The sequence below is a fragment of the Amblyomma americanum genome, chromosome 10 (assembly GCF_052857255.1).
Source record: "Amblyomma americanum isolate KBUSLIRL-KWMA chromosome 10, ASM5285725v1, whole genome shotgun sequence".
NCBI lineage: Eukaryota > Metazoa > Arthropoda > Arachnida > Ixodida > Ixodidae > Amblyomma > Amblyomma americanum.
The window spans coordinates 85422822-85445001 of NC_135506.1; the positions used below are offsets into that span (position 1 = coordinate 85422822).

The 22180-nt window shown below is 44.0% G+C and overlaps 1 protein-coding gene and 2 pseudogenes across 1 annotated transcript in view; 1 reads left to right on the forward strand and 2 right to left on the reverse strand.

The window, feature by feature from the left end:
* Positions 1-222: 222 nt before the first annotated feature.
* On the reverse strand, positions 223-8211 carry LOC144108510 (large ribosomal subunit protein uL24 pseudogene; annotated as a pseudogene).
* An 863-nt stretch (positions 8212-9074) lies between these two features.
* On the forward strand, positions 9075-17141 carry LOC144108511 (synaptobrevin homolog YKT6-like; annotated as a pseudogene).
* Positions 17142-18793: 1652 nt separating this feature from the next.
* LOC144107857 (DDB1- and CUL4-associated factor 10-like) overlaps positions 18794-22180 on the reverse strand; it is a 54354-nt gene continuing 50967 nt past the window's right edge. The window contains exon 6 of the mRNA XM_077641071.1: positions 18794-19556. Within this exon, the coding sequence (XP_077497197.1) occupies positions 18822-19556 (735 nt within the window). The 3' untranslated portion in view covers positions 18794-18821. The remainder of the gene's footprint in view (positions 19557-22180) is intronic.

The window sequence follows — 22180 nt, forward strand, 5'->3', positions numbered from 1 at the left end:
AACGGCAGCTCCATCCAGGGGAACACATAATGCTAACGCATACTCTGCCATCGTATTTATCACATTAATCTATCTCTTGTTTTTATATTACCAGCTGTAAATTTTGGGGATGCGGCCTTTACACATGTATACTTAAGTTGCCTTGAATCAGACTTTTGCAAACAGCACAAAACTTCTGTAATCGTAATTTAGTTTCAAGCAAGACATTACATAACAACACTAACGACAGGCCAAGCCATTTATTAAAGTCAGGTGAATTAGCAATTTACGTCGCCATGGCGACACTCTATTCGGTGTGCTTTCCGTTGCCCTTTACCTTGACCTGGAGGCCACGTCCATGTTGCTCGAGGATCTCCTTGCGGTCCTTGTCCATCTTGAGCTTGACGATCACCACTTTGCTGGGATGGATGCCAACAAAGACAAATGCACCGTTGGCCTTTTCATGCTGGATCTGCTCAGTGTAGATAACATACTCATTGCGGTACACCTGCACGAACTTGCCCACCTGCTGGCTCTTATGTTGGCCACGCACTGCCTGCATGGCATACCATTCGAAATTATGACAATGCCCACGTGCTCAATTATAAAGCACCAAGAACATACACTCTCCTTCTTCCAGCTAAAAGTGCTGCAAATCACACATTTCATGCCCTTTTGAAACATGGCACAGCATTAAGATACGAGCCTACTGGTCTACACTGCTGGAGGAGAAGGCAGAACAAAACGCCAAACGTCAAGGCAGCTGCTGTCAGGTCCGCAGTTCTCGTGTCTATTTCTGCTGTATGTCTAAAGTACATGCACTCAAGCGCATGCGCTGATTATGTTTGCTTGAACAACTTTTTGCTTGCTACTGTTGGGATTCAGGTAGCAGCATCCCACAGCTGCCACCAGTTGTAGGGATTCAGGTAGCGTGACAGGGCCGGAGAAGAGACGAGGACGATCGGAGGAAGAAAACTTGGAGAACTTTATACAAGGACAATTTACATGATGTACAAGTAAGGCAATTGAGAGTGCTTCTCAGTAAAGAGAACTTCGCAGTCGGGAGTTCCTGGTATCTCTCAAGAGGGGGCTCTCCTCTGGTACCAAACCAGCAGCTCCTTAATACTCTTCGTATTCCCCAGATCTCTAGCTGGGGAATATAGTTCGAAGAATGATGTTCAATCACACGATGGCACTGATGGTACCACCCACGGCAGGGCGGTCCTGATGTTCTCTCGCAGCTTGGTCTAGGGAAAGGGAACAGGACCTGGTCACGTTGTCGTCCCCGCGCCCCCCAAGCGGGCGCGCACGTGCGTCCGGACTGCGCCCTTGTGGACCCGGAAGGCGCGTGGGTTACAGAGGAATGCAGACTGTCTCCCAGCAGTGTTTGAAAGATCTTGTACTGATGACCGGAACGCGGAACCTCTGTCGAAGGCGCGGCACTCGGGCAATTGTTCAATCCCAGCATGACTGAAGAAAGCAACGCTGATCCTGTACTTCGTATCCTGATGACCGGAACGTATACGTGGGGAAGCTATGGTCGTCGCTGCTTCCGGCATTCCTGTTCGAACACGTGGGGACGCTATTATCGTCACTGCTTCGGGCATTCCTGCAGCCATGTATCCCCCTGAGGGCTCACCATTCCTCGCGGTGGTCCTCGGGGAATCCTCCCCACGTCCAATTTCGCCGAACTCAACAGCAGGAAGGAAGAGCGAGCACACCACTACACAAAACACCAATAAATCAATACATTCCGTTCATACATCAGGTACAACACTGTGAAAAGCAAGAAAGTAGCCCATGTAAAAATTAAAGAAAGGTGCGTTACACTTTGCTTGTTTTGTGGCCAATTCGTACAAAGAACAAAAAAGTGACAATGTGTCCTCCGCAAGATGAGCGAAATAATCAAGCTCACAGCAAATGTGTCATTAATAATCCAGCTGCCAAAGAAATATTTTACACCCACCACAAGAAAGGCAGTACTTTTTGATCGCGAATGTACGCAACACAAAGCACTAGCTGTAACAGTGTTGCACGTGATGTATGAGACGGAATATATGAGGTATTCATGTGACTTCACTGGCGCCAATTTGTTGTCCAGGTTGCAGGTATAGTATTGCCGGCAGGAGCAGGAATCGATAATCTCAGACGCGCGAGGCCTTTCACAGCGCCTCACAAACAACAAAATGGCGGCTGTGTGACGTCTGTGAATACTCCCTATAAGCTAGGCTGCCAATGGCTGCACAGGTACAGTACCATCAATTGTTAAAGGGGACATGCAATCACGTGACCTCTTTGCTTCACAAAGCGGTGCCGCCGAAAATGGGCGGCACCAGGCGCATGCGTGAATAGAGGGCAGGTCGTGCGTACTGCGCCTTATGGCGCTTATTCTCGCGACAGTGCTTTTCGATCGCATGTTGCCTTTAACAACGAAACTTGTTTTATCAACTTGCTTTAGCAGTGAACTGTACCGTACAAGCAATCGGAAATTGAGCCCATTATTACCATACAACCAAGGTAAAGAAAAATATAAGAATAATGCAACCAAATAGAATAATTTGTTGAGAAATTTTCGCGAGAATTTCTATGTCGGAAACCACTGTGAGCCTTGAGGCAGATCATATCAAAGGCTCCCGATAAATTTCAACCACCTCGGGTAAACCCCTACTCCTGTTTACGCAAAGCCCACAGGAGGAGGAAGAATGCAGATTTGGTCTATCTTCTCCTGCTTTTAGGCATGTGCGAGTAACGAGTTTTTGGTTTGGAGAAAATACTTTTAATACTTTTGGCACAAAAGCATTTTTCGTCATTTTTCACTGCTGCTTCAATTATGAGGCCCGCAAAACGTCTCACTACGCTTTGAATGTCAAGGTTGGGTGTGAAGGTTCTTCAGAAGTGTTGGCGTGACAAAATCTGTGTTATGTTCTGGGCCTGCAGTTGTAAGGCAAACCTATCACCTTAATCTCATCCCCCGAAGCCATTCACATTTATTGGAGGAGGTCACAAAGTACAGGTTTCACAAAGAGGGCATCACAGGAAACGTCGATTGGTGTTCTTGAATCTCAACTGACAGCCCCGCTCCCCCCTGAGCGGAGGAATGGCTATTTTCTCCCCCCAACGAATTGGAAGTGGCGTGTCAAGTAGAGTCACATTTGTGAATTCAGGCATGAAACGCTCCGATGCCCTGCAGTAAACATGGGCACCTACTCTTCCGTGTCATTCACACCATGCAACAAGACATCACTGAATAAGTGACCTAAATCATTACAGTCGAATCCAGACATTTAACACATAACGCGGATTAAATAGCTAGATTTGTCGATACGTAAAACATGCCAGTCCATCATATGCAAGCTAAAAGCATGAATACAGTGCCTCCATGCTAGCAATGCACTACTTGCTGCAACGTGCAGCCCAATCCCTGGATGGTGGGATACCTATGATTCATTTTATACACAGCAGCCAATGCTACCAAAGCTAGCGCACCTGTTCATGCAGGCGAAGTCGGCACCCAAAAAGTAGTTAGCGATTCAACCAAAGTAAACACAGGCATATTGAGTTGCGACAACTTTAAAGTGCTATGACAGAGAACTTCCTGGACATAGTATTACTTCTTGCCATATTTTCATCCTGCAATTCATCTAGACTTCGAGAACTACCTAACACAGTATGATACGCGGCTGAAACGGTGAATCACTCTTACCTATTGCGCTCTTAAAAACTTGTTCACACTAAGTAGAGAATATATACAGAGGGCTTGAACATTGAGCACCTCATACATTCCAGTGATTTTCAATGCTGTCACTTTGTTTTCTACCACTGTTTGCTTTCTCCCCAACGCTCACAAAAGTTTCGAAGAGAACGAATGATGTGTGACAGAGTAACACGGTTTCGCAGATGCACTACCTCCCAATGCTGCCTGCTATGGTACGAAACAAAGTATAGCCTGCTACATATGAAAACCGTCGCGGACTCTTTTGGAAACTACCCACTGCCTATCGTGAAGCTTAATTTCGTTATAAACACAACAATCAATTTAAAATAACGGTGTTCACTGGTCTTAGACATATTATACTTTTTTGTACAACGCTAACGAAAGTGCACCACCTTGTTCATTTTTTGATGACAAGTTAAAATCCGTATTTGCTTTTCGTAAACATGAATTCGCACTATAATCAGTTTTAATTGGCCACTGATCTCAGCTCTCCTGGGTAACCACATGAATTCTAACCAATCTTCACTCGCTCACAAATATTAGTCACTGCTGGTAATGGCAACAAATGAGTGGAACACATTGCCATCCAACATCAGGAATATCGAATCATCCGTCCTTTTGAATAGATTTACTAATATTTTTGAACACAGCAAATATGTCGCATAGTGCTTGATTCCTTTGCATGTTGATAATGCAGTTACATTTTTGCCGGTACCTTTTTGCTCTTCTTATGTTCCGTTATTTTTGTGCTATTCTGAACAATGCCCGAGCTTGTTTTGAGTACCAATGTGTTTGCACAGTTTTTGATTCTTCTCTTATGCCCCAATGTTGACTCAAGTTTGCTACTGTAACTTTTCTATCATTTGTCATCGGGTGCTGCTTTCTTTGACACCTCCCCCTATTGTAATGGCCGATTCCAGGGCTTTTGGGCAAAAAAATAAATATTAAATTAATTATTCATTTATTTTATTTGGTGTGTGCATGGCTACATAAGTGCAATGCTAAAGAAGTTTTTTCAATTTAGCCCTTATTGGTTGATATACAGCACTTGAAATATTAGTCAAGATGTGCCTATCATGCATCGATTCTCTGTAAAATAAAAGAATTGAGCCATGATGAACAATTCTGTTTTCAACATTGCAAATATTGCACGTTCAGCTTTGCTTGGCGGAAAATTGACTATCTGTTCTAGATGCTCAGATATTATTTTACCAAAGTAGCCAGGACCTAAAATTTTAATGCCAATTTATGTCCTGTTCCCGAACAATTCAGCCCACATTATGATACCAATCCGGTATTATGGTCAAAATACTGATTCCAGAAAGAAATGATTGGTAAATTTGGGAAATTTATATCTGTAAATTTAAAAAATGCAATTTCGAAAAGACCCATTTCTGGGCCAACTTTTGGTCACAAAGACCAGTGCGCCCCCTTAAGTCAAGTTTGTTTCTGCAGCGACTTTGGCAAAATAGCATTCCAGGCGAGAGCGGCCACAAGCTTTTGGTGAGCTAGGTTCGCTTTACCGGATGACAAGCAGTGCATCAAATACATGATTCAGAGCATAAGAATGTTGTCGTACTGAAAACAGGTGCACCAGAGAGAGGGCTACCCACACCCACTACCTGTCTAGAAGCAGTTTGCAGCATCTTCGCACAGAAAGTGAACGCGTGAGCAACCTCAAAAGTGCCCCATGTAGGGCCATGGCAGGACATTTGATATAATGTTCCACTAAATGATAGTTCAAAACACACTAACAAAAAGCTATATATTTTCACGCAATTTTCATGCAAATGTTTTGACTTTTAAATGCAGACTACTTTATTATAACCTGAATCTCCTGTACGCTATTCACATGCAAGGACAGCACTGTTCCAAACTGGCAGGCCAATCACGTAAGAAAAGCACTGGAGTAACATGAATCAATGTTGTTAGAGACAAATTTACTCTTTATACCAATGATTGCCTTACCTTCCCTGATGTTGCGTTTATAGGATTACAAGGGCTTCTGCATGGACCACAGACCGCTTCTTCACCAGTGTTGCGAGACAATGAAACACCACCAAATGGTCTCAAATATGTCGTCCTACACCGCCTTCACTGCCCATTACCCACATATTTACTGACATCATCTTCCCATATCTCTGTCATCTCTTGTCAGTGCTTGGAATACACTCCGCTAACATAATGGACCACTGGCTATCTGTTCTCCGCATTGCATGTCCTACCCATGTCCTCCATTTCCGGAAAAATATCATTACCTGATGACCATTATTTTAAACTGGTCTCTATTTCTTGACATTACCCCTGTGACTTCGTTTTCCATAGCTCGTAGCATTGTCCAAGGTGGAGTCAACTCATGCTCCAACCATTCTAAGTGTAGCCTTTGTGGCAAGAGGGAGTGTAACTAGGTAACATTAGGCGGCTCATGTGACGTTTACTAATAGCCACACTTTATTTTCATCGCAGTTCTCGTTGGGTGCTCTTCATCACAGCATACAGCTGCAGGAAGCTGCAAACTTACAATTTCACTAAAGCAAGATCAAAAAGTGCTCAGGTCTCCAAACGTTACTTCTTATGTTTCATAAGTAATGCTTTAAAAGCATTTTTTACCGAAATTTCATTCACTAAAGTTTTTGAAGCCTCATCAGCACAATACCATACCTAGCCGTGAGCATGGAGCATGTCTGCTGCTTGGCAAGGTCGCATAAAGAATGCACACAAAATGCAATTCAACGCAGCCTGGATGAAATTGACTTTTTTCCAGTACGTTCGCATGCGCCAAGCCTTCAGAATGGCAAGAAAGCTGACTTACAGGAAGATTCTTGCAACCAAAAACTTCTCAGTTTTTTCTACTCAGCCAACAGAAGGCGTAAGCATGAGGGAAGATGAGTCAGTCACCCTCAATTGCACTTTTTAGAAAAGGAGAGGGGGATGCCCTTCAAGCTGCTGAACCTGAGGCCCCATTATTCACCACCAGCTTTATCAAGTATGAAGGTGCTGTGGAAAGGGCACAAGGATGCATTATCTTGCAATAATGTACTTGTCTCATTTGTACGTCTGCTCGGGGATAAGTGCATAAGTCTTGATGTAGGTAAGTCTGAGCCAGTAGAAATTTTGAATTCACTGGAAAGTGTTCTAGGCTACTCTAGTGCGTCCTTCGAGCAAATTCTCTTTCATGCAGATAAAGAAGAATCTCCTCCCATCCTTTCCGTATGCTCTATATTTTAGATGGCATGCAATTATTCGGAAAGATGTCCTTTAGGCAGGGCATCAAAGCAGCCACGCAACCAAGTGCAGATGATGTCACTGTCTTAAGTACTCCACTTCGCACAATTATGCACACCGCGTCCATTAATCTTGTGGTCAGTAAATTTCTATTCCAGCCAATACACAACAGCATGTACCAGCTTCTTACATCAACTGCAACTACGGTGCTTGCTAACATACTGATTAGACCATAACTGAAAGAAAAAGAGATGAACCGCACATGCCTAATCTAGGCACATCGGCTTTTCTCTCCTTCCTTTATTAAAAGCGTTCCTTACAAGCCAAGCCACCAAAACAGCCTGCACAAAATTATCCATGAACCTCACAGAATAGCAGGGATTATATTGCTTTGTTAAACCATGTTTAAACCAATACATGAAATAGGAGGTCAAAACTTTCACAGTCAAACTGGACATTTGACCAAACTTAGCTCTTGCATTGCTGATAGAGCACGCAAATACCATATACACCACCACCCTGACTTATCCGACTTCAGCAATCTTTGTACCACAAGTTAGGTCAACACCGACTGGTGAAACAAGCAACCAATTATCTGCGGCCAGTCTGCAAACAGCAGACTACTTGGTCCACCTAATTTATACGATGCGTCCGCGCCCGCATGCGCGTGTCGATGCATTGAATGAGTATTGGTTTCAGCCAAAGGTCTGTCACGATGGTACAGATGAGAAGTATTTACTGGCGCTAAAAAAATAAAAAGAAGGGGAATTAAGGTCGGAGAAGGAAGCCAGACTATGCATGACAAACGATGTATTCCATGGAATTCGCATGCATGAATACCTCTCCGTCCAGAGCACTACTGCACATTTTTGCGTTCGAAGTTTCTTAGCCCGAATAATCAAGTTACACCCTTACAGAGAAAAATATACAATCATGCAAATAAGGTGGCCTGAAAACAGCACACAAAATACACCTGTTCCCAACAAGGGGTACTCTCGTTCCAAGGCTAACGATCACACAGCCGCAGTCACGCACGTGAAATCGATTGCTTGTGGTAACAGAAATCAAACAGGCACGCAAAGTTACCAGAATTTACCTGAACTTCGTCTTCTTTTCTCAAAGGGCGGGCTGCGGACGTTGTACTTCCGCCGAAGGTCCCTCGACAACAATGAGCTTATGATCTTCCGTGGAGTGTGCAATAATATTTCGTTCAAGATTATTAAAATATTGTACAACACAGGGTCATTTCGTGCCGGAGGCCATGTTGACCTTGTAGTGAGAAGCGACAACATTGTAACGAAAATCTTAACGGGCAGCAAACGTACAACAAACGTATGCACAGTGTAGTTTATAAAATTTTTACTGTACACGCAAAAGGCACTCTTAGAAAAAGAAACGCTGACAGATCAGACAAGAACATCAGACCCCGGCGATGATACACACCGCAAAACTGGGCCGCCCTAAAATAATAAACGAAAATGATTTTGGACAGTAATTTAAATAATACATCAAGCCAATGTCAAGAAAGGACTCTAGGACACGCAGACAATGTTAAAAACCAGAAAACTTGCAAGAGAATTTAAGGATTTATCAAGATTTTAAGGAGTCACAGCACAACATTACTCGCATATGCCTTTTCACCAACCAGAAAGAGAGGCATTAACGTACTCTCGTGCGATCGAAGGCTAGAGAACATCATATCATTGTCGCATAAAAAAATTGTTCATTACTATATTGTTATTTAATTGAACTGTGAAAAGCAGAAACATTAATAATATTTCCAAATAAACTTGATTTTTGTTTATGGCTTTACTACAGTGGACTCTGGGTTCTGGGGCATAAGTCGTCTTCGGGTTTGTGACATACCTCGTCGATTGGTCTCAGAATCTCTTTGCTGTGAGTAGGCTGCTGTGGCAATCTGTGAATAGCCTTGCGTGTACAATGTATGTTGTGTACGTGAACGACCAGGCTAGGTCGCCTATTGCTTAGCCTTGTTTCTAAATAGGTATGAAACGCTCTTAATCGCAGATGTCACCATAGCAGCAGTAAAACGCGAAGTGGAAGCTTCTCGAGTTCCTTCTCGCTAGCTCCAATCGGTGTTCCTTCTTTATCCAGAGGAAAGAACACCGAGAGAAGAGCCAGAACAGCGAAGTTAATGTGCTTAGCCCTGCTGTAGAAGCATGCAACAGAAAGCGTCGTATTAAAATGCGCAAACGCAGTGTCGTCGTTTGGTTACTTCCAGCGATCGAGGTGCGTATGTGCAAGGCTGATAAAACTCGATGTGTCAAACTTGGGCGCAGAAGTTTCTCGGTGTTTCGAGTCTAAAGCAATGTTTTACATTTGCGTTTGCTGGCTAGAACTAGCAGTTTACCATCATCTGTTGCAGTGTTGGGGAATTCCTCAAGTTTTCCAGTCAGATCTTGGTGATGCGAAGCTCTGAAGCGACTCGGTCTTCAGTGCGGGAAAACGATAGGCGTGACTGTCCATAGCTAGATGATGGTTTCATCGGTAATCCACCTCTAGCGCAGAATATATGTAATAATAATAATAATAATAATTGGTTTTGGGGGGAAAGGAAATGGCGCAGTATCTCTCATATATCGTTGGACACCTGAACCGCGCCGCAAGGGAAGGGATAAAGGAGGGAGTGAAAGAAGAAAGGAAAGAAGAGGTGCCGTAGTGGAGGGCTCCGGAATAATTTCGACCACCTGGGGATCTTTAACGTGCACTGACATCGCACAGCACACGGGCGCCTTAGCGTTTTTCCTCCATAAAAACGCATCCGCCGCGGTTGGGTTCGAACCCGGGAACTCCGGATCAGTAGTCGAGCGCCCTAACCACTGAGCCACCGTACCACGTCTACGTTCGCAGTGGCTGTTTAGCCGCTGTTGTCGTCTCTGACCATGAGTACCCAGGCCGAGTCGCGCACACTTTGATCAAAAAGGTAATTGCCAGCTATTGTAGTGCTCCAGCGCAACTGACGCTTTCGGTTTCTTTGTTCCCATTCTAAGTGCTGGAGGGCTTTGCCTCCAAAATTCTGCCTTATGCATGGTCTTCACTAGTTGATTGTTAAAGCCATTTGCCATGTTTTCGCTCTCCTGCCTAATGGGTTGTGATTCTGCTTTAGCACATGCCAGTATCAAGGACAGGAGGAATATCTGGCCAAGTATTAGGTAAAGCGTGCTACGTTTTTAGAGCTCCATTTTTTCGTTATGATTGCAAGCACTGTTTCTCACACACCTGTCTTTTTGTCCTCTCCCCTCCCTACTTATTTTACCAAGTAGACCAAATAAGCAGATGCAATGACCAAGATCATTACCGACCTCGATGAAAATAAAATAATCTTGGTACGTACGTACCTGCACCATGTTGTTTTACGGTGACAGTGAGCGTGTCACGATTTACTTATGCAGCAAAATACCTTCGAAGTTGTCCTGGAGCCTGGTGAGAAATTGGATGACCCTGTGATATATTAATTGGTTTTTTGGAAAAAAATAGCGCAATATCTGTCTCATATAACGTTTTACACCTGAGCCGCGTCGTAAGAGAAGGGATGAAGGAGGAGTGAAATAACAAAGGAAGAAAGAGGTGTCCGTAGAGGAGGGATCCGAAATAATTTTGACCACCTAGGAATCTTTAACGTGCACTGACATCGCACAGCACACGGGTGCCTTAGCGTTTTGCCTACACACAAACGCAGCCGCCGCGGCCGGGTTCGAATCTGGAAACTCGGGATCAGTAGCCGAGTGCGTTAACCACTGAGCCACCGCGGTGGGTGAAGATGACCTTTTGGAAAAATCTGGGGATCTGAGCATGCGGTCAAAGACGTTTCACAAGACAGTGTGCGCTTTGTTTTAGATTACAAGGGCCTCGCCATCTCACATGCTTATTACCATTTATTAATGGAATTCATGAAGCTACCGTTCACTGCAGTGCCATATGCCCGCTTGCCATTTGCTGCATATTTGTTAGTCACCATGGTTAAAGATTCATGGTCACTAGGGTTTGGTTTATTGACGTCTAGAATATTTGTGTAAATTGATGAACCAGAATTCTTTGAATTTTTTGCACATTCTGCGGAATCTCTGTTTTTCGTCTTGTTTTGTGACCTATATTTGTATCTCTCTCCCACTGTATCTAATACTTCCTTAAGGCAGACTGTGTTCATCTATTGAATAAAATTGGTGGTGACTTTTTAGCATCATCACTTATGTAGCCGTGCTTCAAGGACTATAAACACAATTTTTTTTCTTGCATGATTTCTTCTTTCGATGCGTTAGACATTGGCATACATGGAACCACCTCATGGTATTCAATACCGCTAACTAATGTATATTCGAATTTCTTCCACGGGGCTTTCCACAGCAGTATAGTGCATGGAGTGTACTGATTAGCGTGCTGATTGCCTGCCCTCTGTCGTGCAACAGGCTGGCGCCGTCGACAGATGGTGCTGCATGTCTGGAGATTGGAGCAAAGGAACAATAATTGGCAAAGCCCCTACTGGATGCCTACTAAGCAGGCGCCATCCATCCATCGTCACCGCCATCGCTCGCCTCTCACCTTCAGGCTTGCCATACATGGTGGCTGTTTCCCGCAACCTCCCTGTCATTTTGCATCTTGTGCACCCACTCGGTGCCATGTTGGTGAAGGTTCGACACATCGTAAATGTAAAGGAGCGCAGGGATGACACAGAGTAAAGAGACAAGCAGGCTGCGCCTTGTCCCATCACTCCACATTATTGCTCTCTGTGCTATTTTACATTAATCTTAGGCGTGAGCCAGCCACCCCACCCCACTACTCAAGCAACATCAGCTCATAAAATGCAAGCAGCAGGCAGTCAAAATTAGGTGCAGCGGTGTTTTTTCTTACCGTGATTAGTTCTGGTCTAAAATGCTAAAATAATTTTGTTTAGGTCAAGACAAGCTTCTGCCCTGTGTCACCATTTTATAGCGAGTCTAAATTATACAGAATCCACTGAAAGGAGGCAACGATTCACAATGTGTTTTGCAAGCTTTGTTCAGTGCAAGCTTCTAAAGCAAGACACAAATCTTTCTAGATTCCGTAGACGATTTACATCGATGACGAATGCGAGTACGGAGCAGTACCTGAACGCCTTTTTCTAAAGTTCACATGTTAGGTACACAAAACTAGGGCCGGTCCTGCTATACTGTGTTACGGTGTTTGTAGCAAAGAAGAAAAAAGAAAAACCGCTGGCCCTGGCAGAATTTTTAGGCATCTTGTAAAACAAATCATGCGCGAATTGCAGTGTTTAGTTGGCTACCGATTATAGCAGTGCACATTATCCTAGTTACGGATGAGTGGTGTCAGTTCGAGCCCCCTAACAGTAATGACGCCCTTTTAGTTAGCATGGAAGGTAATTCGTTATGGCTTTAGTTCATTTTTAGCAGGAATTAGATATTTAGAGGAAGTTTAGCTCAGTTCACAAATATTGTGAACACTGCATTTCCGGAGCTTCAGTGCATGCCTTGAGCATGAGAGCAGAACATTGTTATTATTAGCATTAAGTTATTTTTATTAAGATTTTCGTTTCCTCAATGCATCAACAACAAAGAAAGAGCAGTGAAAGCGACGCATACTGCCAAACTTTGTCACTGCAAGTGGTCTCTCTCTTAGACAAGTTTATTCAGATTACCCCCCTCTTACCACTCCACAGGCAATCATTATCAGGATATTATGGGAGGAGGGGTTAGCATTTTAACACAAATAATATAAATTTGTTGTAATCTCTGGACAAAAAAAGAAAAACAAGGCAGTAGAAAGTAAACATCATAACAAAGAGCAATGATAAGGATAATACATTGTAACACACAGTAGCTGAGAACCTATGCGTACCCTTCGCAGTGTGTGTGTCCCGTGTGTTAATGAAAAGACCCGCATTTCTTGCATTAAAATAACCTGGGGTAGAAGTTAACCCAGAGCCAATAACTGCTGCCGGCCATAAAAAGAGCATGACATTCGTTTTGCGCACAAAAACCCAGTCAATCAATCCCCCAGTGAACAAATGCGTCAAAATCCTCTGCATCACACATTTTAGATTGTGCTTATGTTCACCGCAGTGAATGCAGCGTGTGACGCAGATCCCACTGCTTGACTGCTCAAACAGGGTGCGTGGATCATTGAAACATCTTATGTTTTTATGAGACTTATCTGGATTTTATACTTTAGCACTTCCTAAATATTTGCTCAGCGTGGAGCACGCAAACTGCAGGGGACCCGCACTTAAGTGCCCTGCGTGGCCTCCTTAGGCAGGCATTGCGTTCGTTGCCACTCCGGTGCGGCGCTCAGCACATTAGTCATCATGTTCTAGGCACTGTAACGGCAGCACTGCCGTGGTACGGTGAAAAGACAGTGCAACGGACGTGGTCTCCATGTGACCCCCGCGGCGTCGCCAATAGTGGCCTACTTTCAGGAGTTCTCGATTGCAGCACAGCCAGATACAGATCATATCACCAAGGCGTTCAAGTGTTTGGGAGCGCTCGCAATTTGTTACCTCACTCACTGTCTGCCCACGGTCCATGTAACCAAAAAGAAGGATTTCATCGCTTTACGCATCTGGCATGCAGTGCAATGCAAGTTAACAACAATGTTTGCCAACAAACAGGAAACCTCTAGCAGCATATTGAAAAATGGGCCACTCCGTTGCCAACGCTTCGTTCGCCAGTTGTGGCGTCATGCGCCCGAATGTGTAATCCTGGCCGTGCGAGTGTACTGTAATGACAGTGACGATGGCTAAGACTCAACTGTATAAGACTGCGACGTTTGCCGGTATCTATGTTTGGTAAAAACAAAAATTGAGCTTTCAGCTGTACATTACCCTATGAGCTGTATGACAGTTCCTCAATAAAGTCTGAAATATCACATGAGTCTGAGCTAGCGGCGCCTGGAAAAATGTTTGAATACTGCACCTCTAAAAGAGAATTACTGTGCACATTCTAGGCAAAAGCTTTCGCCCATTTTTCTGAAAATGAAAAGAACCTTGCTACCTATATATATTACTTTGATACAATCTCGGGAAAGCTACATATTTGCATTCGTTCTGATTTGCAGTGTTATTCGCCATCTTATAAAATTTGTGGCTGTTCTTCCTAATAAGAGCCCAGATAACTGTCTGACAGTCTGCATACACTGTTGTGCTGCAAACCTGTGGCTTCAAATGCACGAGTAATATTAGGAGCGACTTGCATTAGCTTGGGTACCCGCTCTACAATTTTCAGTCTATCAATTGCTGCCAAGTGAATCTGCACAGTATATGGTTTAATGCCAGTTTTACAATAATTGCTATTTAGATGCAAAAGCATTAATAGATTTTTTTGTAATCCTGCAGAAGCCCCTTCAGTGCTTAAGTCAAACAATAAAAGCCCGGTCAACGAATGCCAAACAGAGCTCCTTTTGCTAGCCCTGATAAATGCTTTTCTATACATAGGGCCTCGCCTGTAGTCTTGCGTAGCGTACAGCGCATTTCTCCGTGTGGTGTGTATTTTACTACATTAGGACGCTCAGTGCCAGTCTTGCTGCTAAAAGAAAGTACTGACATCTATCCTACTGATTCAACATCTCTACCACAGATACACTAAATTTGAGACACCTTTTATAGTCTAGCATCCTTTTTTCTTTCTTGCACTTATTTCATGCAGCAGGTGATGCATAGCCCACCTTTGTAATTAACAGAGACTTAAAGTTTGTCAAAACTGGTTCCTTATATTCTACATGATTAGCATGTTTCTCGTTGCATTGGAACTACTAGCTTTGATTGAATGGTTTCTGTACACACAGTACAAAGTTATCATATCAGGCAACACTTTATAGTTTTTGGTTCGGTGTCAAAAACTTCCTTCTGCACACTCTTGACTCATCCGTGCTTTGCCTGCAAAATGCACATTTTTTCCACAATATGCTCGTGTCTTCCACCTTGGCAGAATGCACGTGTGCTTCTTGGCGAGGTGCCTTGGCATGGAGGCCGAGGCACCTGTGGATGCCAAGATCTGCAGTGAAAGTTTAAGCACATTCAGGTGAGTACGCAGCAACACGGAAGAGCGAAAATAGGACTGTGAATACATGGAGCATTCTCGGCAGTAGGAATATTTTCTACAAAAGGAAAGTCTCTTGTATTTAAGATGATTAATGACATTTAGGTACAGGAGCAAAAGTGTGTGTGTGGTTGTTGCAAATAAATAGTGTCTTTGCTCTTCTATGTCGAACTTCTATTATGGCTTTCTTTCAACTACAAACGACTTGCGTTCATAAGGACGCTTTGTCTTCTGCAGCTTCGAAGTTTACATTCTACCTTTGCTCCAGGTTTGCATTTTGTATCTGAGTGATTGCAGTTCCAAGCTGTTTAACAAATGAAAAGCAAAAAGACTTAGAAGTCTGCAGAGTAATTGCTTTTTCGAAATTCCTAAGTTGTAAATGACAGTATATTTTGCATTGTTATGTTTGGCACAAATTGTATGCACATCAGCATTTGGGCAAGTGTTTGGACAGCGAATATGTGCACATGTTGCCGAGTGATATTCTACCAGCTTGGTTCATAGTCTGACTGTTCAGTGTCCTGTGCAGTGTCCTCTTGTCTGGGTACCTTACTTAACAAGATGGTGCACCAGCGTTGCTGCGATACTAGCACAAACAGACATTGCCCGGTCCGCACAGCCATTGCGCACCAACAGACAGTGTGATGACGTAAAATATTTTGGGACTAGAGAAGAGAAAAAGAAAAAAATGTGTCCTGGCCCGCAGTACTAAGTTTAAAGGCGGGATTGTCGTTTGGTGACAGCTCTCTTCAGATTCGAGAACTCGTCGCATGCAGAAATTTGGAGCGACGCCCTTCTCCCTGCCAGAAAAGCGGGGCCTCATGGCAACATCTTCCCGACCTCATCCCATCTGGCCTCGGAGTTTCCCCACAAAGCCCATTAAAACGTACTGAATTTCAACTCGGCCTTTTTCTGCGCTGGCTAGGTATTTGATGAAAAAAATTCAAACACACAAGTAGCAATTGTAGCCCTCTTCAGTATCATGTCCTTACTATGCAAAAAATACTTGGCGAGCAGCAGTTACAGATTGATGAATTGGAAGTACAGTCTGGAAAAGTTCGACAAAACAACGAGAAAGATGCATTTGGTGTTGATAGTGGCGGTGTCATCTTTACGCCAGTATTTCTGCACAGTACTGTCATCAAGCACAAACTTACTGCAGCCCAATATCTTGAAATGCTTCAGGACCAACACAATATCTATTCGCCCCAGTCTTCAGATAGTGTGGGACCATTGCATACAGCTGGCGATAAGAGACTATTGTTTAACAGCACACTAAACGATTGTTATGTGCAGTGAAAATGTGCGTTTTAAAAGGTTTCATGAATATGTTTAGTGCGCAACATGATTTGTGCTCCACTTGAGAAGTTGACATTAAATGGATGGCTTTCTAAAAAAAGTGTTTTAGGACACTTTACCTGGTAGCATTTTTTAGGGAGGCATTCATCTGCACTACACCACGTCTCACTTCTAGTACTCTGCATGTTATGGTTGTTGAAACGCTGTACCCGCCTCTGCCTATGGCTTCTAGCAGCACTGTGCTACCTTTGGCTGAACTACCGGCTTTCAGTCACACGCTCCTGCTTTCAACCTCAGCTAACAGTGTGAATAGATAGGATAAAAATGTCAAGTGCAGCAAGCCAGGCCCTTCCTTCTAAAGGGTCGCCCAAACTTCATTTGATTGAATAAGAGGAACCTCATTGGAACACCCTGGGGCGTGACCACGAATGAAGACACACCACAGAAAGCCAAACCTCGCACGTTGCCCCAACCCATTTTTGAGGGAGCAGTCATCCCATGAATTGCACATTGCGGCACCTCCAAGCAGCAGCCTGTCGCCACACATGGATATTGCATTCACTTGCCTGTAAAATAGCAGAGACGTCAGAAATTCAGACTGGGCAAGAAAAGGCACAAACACTAGTCTCTGATGTCAGTCAAGGCCTGTACACCACTCTCTGAAAATTATACGATGCTGAACCAAAGTTGGCAATGCGATGAGAATATTCCTTATAAACACCAGAATTAGAGCAAGAGGTGCAAACAGTAGCAGGTTGTAGGCATTCACAGTGTGTTGATTGTTGCTGAGGTGCATGCTAAATATCATGAGTGACTCATGTGCCTGGTTCATTTTTCAGGCCCGCAAGACCAATCACTGCTGCTCCATTCTCTGAAGGCAAGCTCGAGCTCGTTGATTTGTTTGTGTAGATATACATGTTACGTGGCCTTGTGTGGAGGGGCTATTGCAAAATAGTTGTAACTAAGTGGACAAATAAACACTCAACATGGGCCAGCCAGTGCATTCACGAAGCTGTACATACAATATATGCGCATTTAGTTTGAGTACATGCGCTTCTGTACAGCACAAATATGCTCATTTGCATAGACCTAACTGAAGAGGGTCAAGTGTCTGGCTAAGACCACCCCGACTCAGTGCTATTAGGTCTAGCCTAATGCAACTGCAGCAGTATCAAGCTTTAAAAAAGAGGCAGTGAGAGTGCGCAAACTATATCTCTGAAATCACTGGCACACTGCTGCTAACTTTGGGGCAGGACAGTGCAAGCAGGCCAGTTAAAATCAAATTTGACAGTTAGGGCGCCATTTCTGTCTCTCAAAACCAATTTTTAAGATACGGCACCCTCTCAGGAGTGGCGAAAATGTGATTGATAGTGACTGAAAATAAACGCACGTGGGCGACACAGGCGCGATCTGGCTCTACGAGGAGCCAGCTGCACCTCCGAGTGGCACGTGTGTGTGCTCGACAGCTGCTGCCGTCTGTCTCCATGCACCTGTCACTAACATGACCTACATATCCACAGTAGGAGCAGGTGGTTTCATTTTCAACCAGTGGAACTGGAGGAGAAGAGCCACACATGCGCAGAGCTGCATTATGAAAGGCGGATTAGTTGCTATGAGATGCATCAGTATTGATTTGAAGGGAGCCATCCTGCCAGCTCGCTCTTTCTTAGGAACCTTGGCATATTAAGAGACCACTCTGCTAGAAGGTTGATTTTTAAAAATATTTAAAAAATTAAGTCAACAGTGTAGTACATTTTTGCCCTCGTGGGCCAGCTTGTAAAGTGCACATTCGCCAAATGAACACAGCACTGGCGTGGGTATTGTAAGTGGCATACCAAGCCCACCAGCCCAATTTATAAACAAGAGCTTCATGACCAGTTGAAGTGTTTTAAAACAATAGTTACATGTAATCAGCTGTTCTAAAGTCCACATCATGCTGATGCCACTTTTGCGCATGTTCCAGCTGTGCAGAAAGGGCGCCCGCAATGGTGGCAGTAATGATGCATATAGCCTAAAGCTAGCATGTTTGTCTCCTAGGACCCCTACTCAGCTTCATTGCACTAAATACCTTTGTCTGCGTCCGCAGTGAAACCTCCGAAGAAAATGCGAAAGCATGAACTTCGCAAAACGCAATTTAGATTTGCTGGTTTACCAGTGTAGCACATAAAACACAAGGATGGCACCAAGCACTTTTCGACAGACCGCCATCTTTATTACAAGCCATCAAGCACTAGGAAATACAGCTGGCACTGCAGGCAGTTACGTCATGAACTATAGAAGGTACTTGAAGCTCACTCCCACAGCACATGTACAAAATCATATCTTGCTTTTGCCCTCGCCTTCTGCTAACCAAAATGCTCAACCTATTAGCATTTACATAGGGCGAACAAGCTAATTTCAGCCTGACGACACAAATTGACCCGCTTTGTCAAGTTGTCGGGGTTGTCATTTCATGATGTCCCACCTCCAACACTGGTACCAACAGTCCATGAATTGTTGGGGCTCCATGGGCAGTAAGGGAAAATGAGCATCTTCGCATTCATGGTCCATTACACTCACAACACAGGATGGTGGAAGCACACCTGTCCATTCAGGCAGCCAGAGACCAGCAGAAAATGGGTTGGTGAGAAATTGGTGCTCACAACGTTGTTGGAGTGGCTCACATTGGTCAGCACAGGGACCAGTGGCCGAGGAGGCAATGTGGGCACACAGTCACTGAGTTCCCGTAAGTCTGCGTCAAAAGCTAATAGGCGCACCCCCCGCTTTAGTGGCGAGCACACGATTCTTCCGTCGGTGCTGAAGCACAGCTGCTCGATCCAGACCGTCCCACGATTGGGCTCCTGGGTGTAATGAAGCAGCCGTGGCTGTACGGCCTTGCACCGGACATCCTCGGATGTGCCCGGCCTGCCCAATGGCTGGAGGCCCATAAAAGGTGGTTCACCAGGACGCCGCCCCGCAGCATCCTCTACAGAACCTTCAGTCAGTACTGGTCCATGGGGAACTCCCAGCGCCAGGAAGAAAACGCGCGAATCGGAAAGCTCTGTAGGTTTCTCATGGATGAAGACCGATGGTGTCCACAGGCGCTCCAAGGGCATAGTCCAGAGGGACGCAGACGCTGGTTGCTGGCGTTGCCGCTCAGGCGGGCCCTCGATGTGCAGCTCATCGTCAAGCTCAGGGTCCGTGTCGAGCCAGACTGGTCCCTCGCACGAGCTACTGTCAGCAGCACTGTGGCTGGTACTGCTGTTGCCCTCGGTCATTGGTGGTTCTTGAATGTCATGTACACAGGTCCACTGTGCGCAACAGAAATGAAATAGGCTCTCATGAGGTTGAACATAACAAGACAGTGTAAACCTGCTCAGCTCAACAAGACTCCCAAACTTTTTTTATGCTGAAGTACACAGGCACTGTTAGCAAAGCAGGTTGGGGACAAAACATATTTGGCAGATGTGCAGGTAAACTATGAGTAAAGCCATCAACTTATATATGGTGACAGAAAGCTTCGCATCTAACCTGTTTAACTGTACAATAGCTCCAGAAAAAGTGCATTGACAACATTTAAAGGACTACAGACACCAAGTTTTTTTCTTGCATGCCTTCTTTCAAATGACGCGATAGATGGTAAATAGATGAATCGCCTGTGATAATTACCGACCACTGGTAAATAGATATAATTAAATTTCTTGACGCTGTTTAGGTTTCATGTACCAAACTGTGGCTCTTATGTGCAGTTGATCTATAGGCCACGTGAGGCATGAAATCTGTAATACAACTGCTGATGCTTCGTTTCTTGTAATTTCAGCTCTTGAATCAAACTGGTTTAAAAGTGCTGTAGTGAATGAAAACTACACATCAATGTGTATATTGCATCGTTTTTGTGCCTCATGTCACCTAAAGGCAAACTACAAAGTCACAACCATCGTTCACTTCATGAAACCGAAACAGCACGGAAGAAGCAATTTAATTCTAATTATTTAGCGGTCCTAGATGAATAACACGCAGTGATGCAAATGTCTAATGCAGCATTTGAACGAAGAAATGCAACTAAAATTAGGTGTTCATGGTCCTTTAATGGGCCTTACTCAAATGTGGACATAACCATTTCATAGTACTCGAAAAATAGGCAGGCACAATGGTAAATGCATGCTGGCAAGAGTGAGAGACTGAAACCAGAGGTGGCCCCAGCAACAGGCAATTTCATGTCATGTACAACAATGCGACTGGCACATGTGGTACGTGCCTGCATGCAAACAAAAAGCACAACTGCCGTGCCACTAACTGTCGTTACCATGAAAAAAATTGTTTTTGATAGGTCTCAGACAGAAATTTTTCCTGCAAAATACTGGTATAAAATGCAATATTCATGAAAATGGCGGCAATAGATTTTGCTCTCTGAAGACATTTATTTCAACACAAATACTTGTTGTCAATATTGCAAGAAGAATCAGCAAACACACAAAAAGTTAAAAATAAAAAAACGCATTAAAATGTAACATTTTTTGAAGAAACATATTAAAACAATCAGAGACGCTTATATAAACTACATCTCCCACCAAATTTTTTTAAAACTTTACCCAACGTTTCGAAGTCGAGTCGGCTCCTTCATCAGGGATGACTGAGGACAGTAGCTAACGTCTTTTAAATATGGAAGGGAGCGAGACCATCGCCCGAATCCTGAAAAAATCAGGTCTTCAGGTTGCGCACAAGCCCACAAACACTCTTGCGCTTTGGCTACCTGTTCATAAAGGCCGGCCGCGGAGAGAAGGAGTCCAAGGCATTGTCTACAAAATTCCATGCGCCGACTGCGACGCAAGCTACATCGGCGAAACCAAAAATTTCAAAAAGAAAAAATTCGACAACATAAAAACGACGTCCGAAAAATTCGCAAGAGAGCGCAATCCAATTGCCGTACATTCCGAGGACTCCGACCATAGAATCAACTTCGAAGAAACCCGCGTCCTCGGAACCGAAACAAGTTACCACAAAAAACTCCGCCTGGAATTCTGGCATATCCAAACCACACCAAACAATATCAACCGCACAAAAGGAAACCTGCCCCAGTATATGCCCAGGGACTTCGCTCTTCAACTCAATGAAAAAACGTCTCCATTCACCACCTCCCTGCAGTGCGCCATCGCGACTAACAGCCTAAACCCCCTCCCCCTACCCCGCGCCTTTCGCTTCACAGCTGTCGTACCTTTGACCTCCCTCGCCTCCATTCTTAAAAGACGCTAGCTACTGCCCTCAGTCACCTCTGATGAAGGAGCCAAGTCGGCTTCGAACCGTTGGGTTAAAGTTAAAAAAATATTGGTTGGAGATGTGCAGTTTTTTATAAGCCTTATATCCCAACCAGACAAGCAAATTTGTCAAAAAGTTTAGTTTTCAATCAGAAACACACAAATTGTTTCAAACTTGTTTTAAACTAGTCACCCAAAAATTTAAATTAAAGCTCAGAAACTTCCTAACCTAGAAATTTTTTCCTGACAGTGAAAAAAGGCACTTTAAGTGCCCTTAATATAAATTTTTCACTCCGAGCAAAAACTTTTCAAAGTAAAATGAAATGTATCAAACGATGGCTTGATAAATCTACTTTACATTATTATCAGTCTGAGCTAAAAGCCTCTGTAAAAAAGCAAAAAAATGCAGAACCACACAGAGTATATCTGTCACATCGTTTGAGATGATCTACCCAGATAAAATAAAGTTATCACTGTAATATCTCATTATAGCTGATACTGTAGAAAATTGGGAAGTTGGTGTGACACTGTTTTTCAGCAGCGCGAGGAGGAAAAAAACAAGACAAGTCCACAGACACAGAGCGCCGTGTCTGTGCACTTGTCTTGTCATTTTATTTGTCCCTTGCGCTGCTGAAGAACAACTAATTATAGCAAATAGGCAAAATCATTACATTTCCATA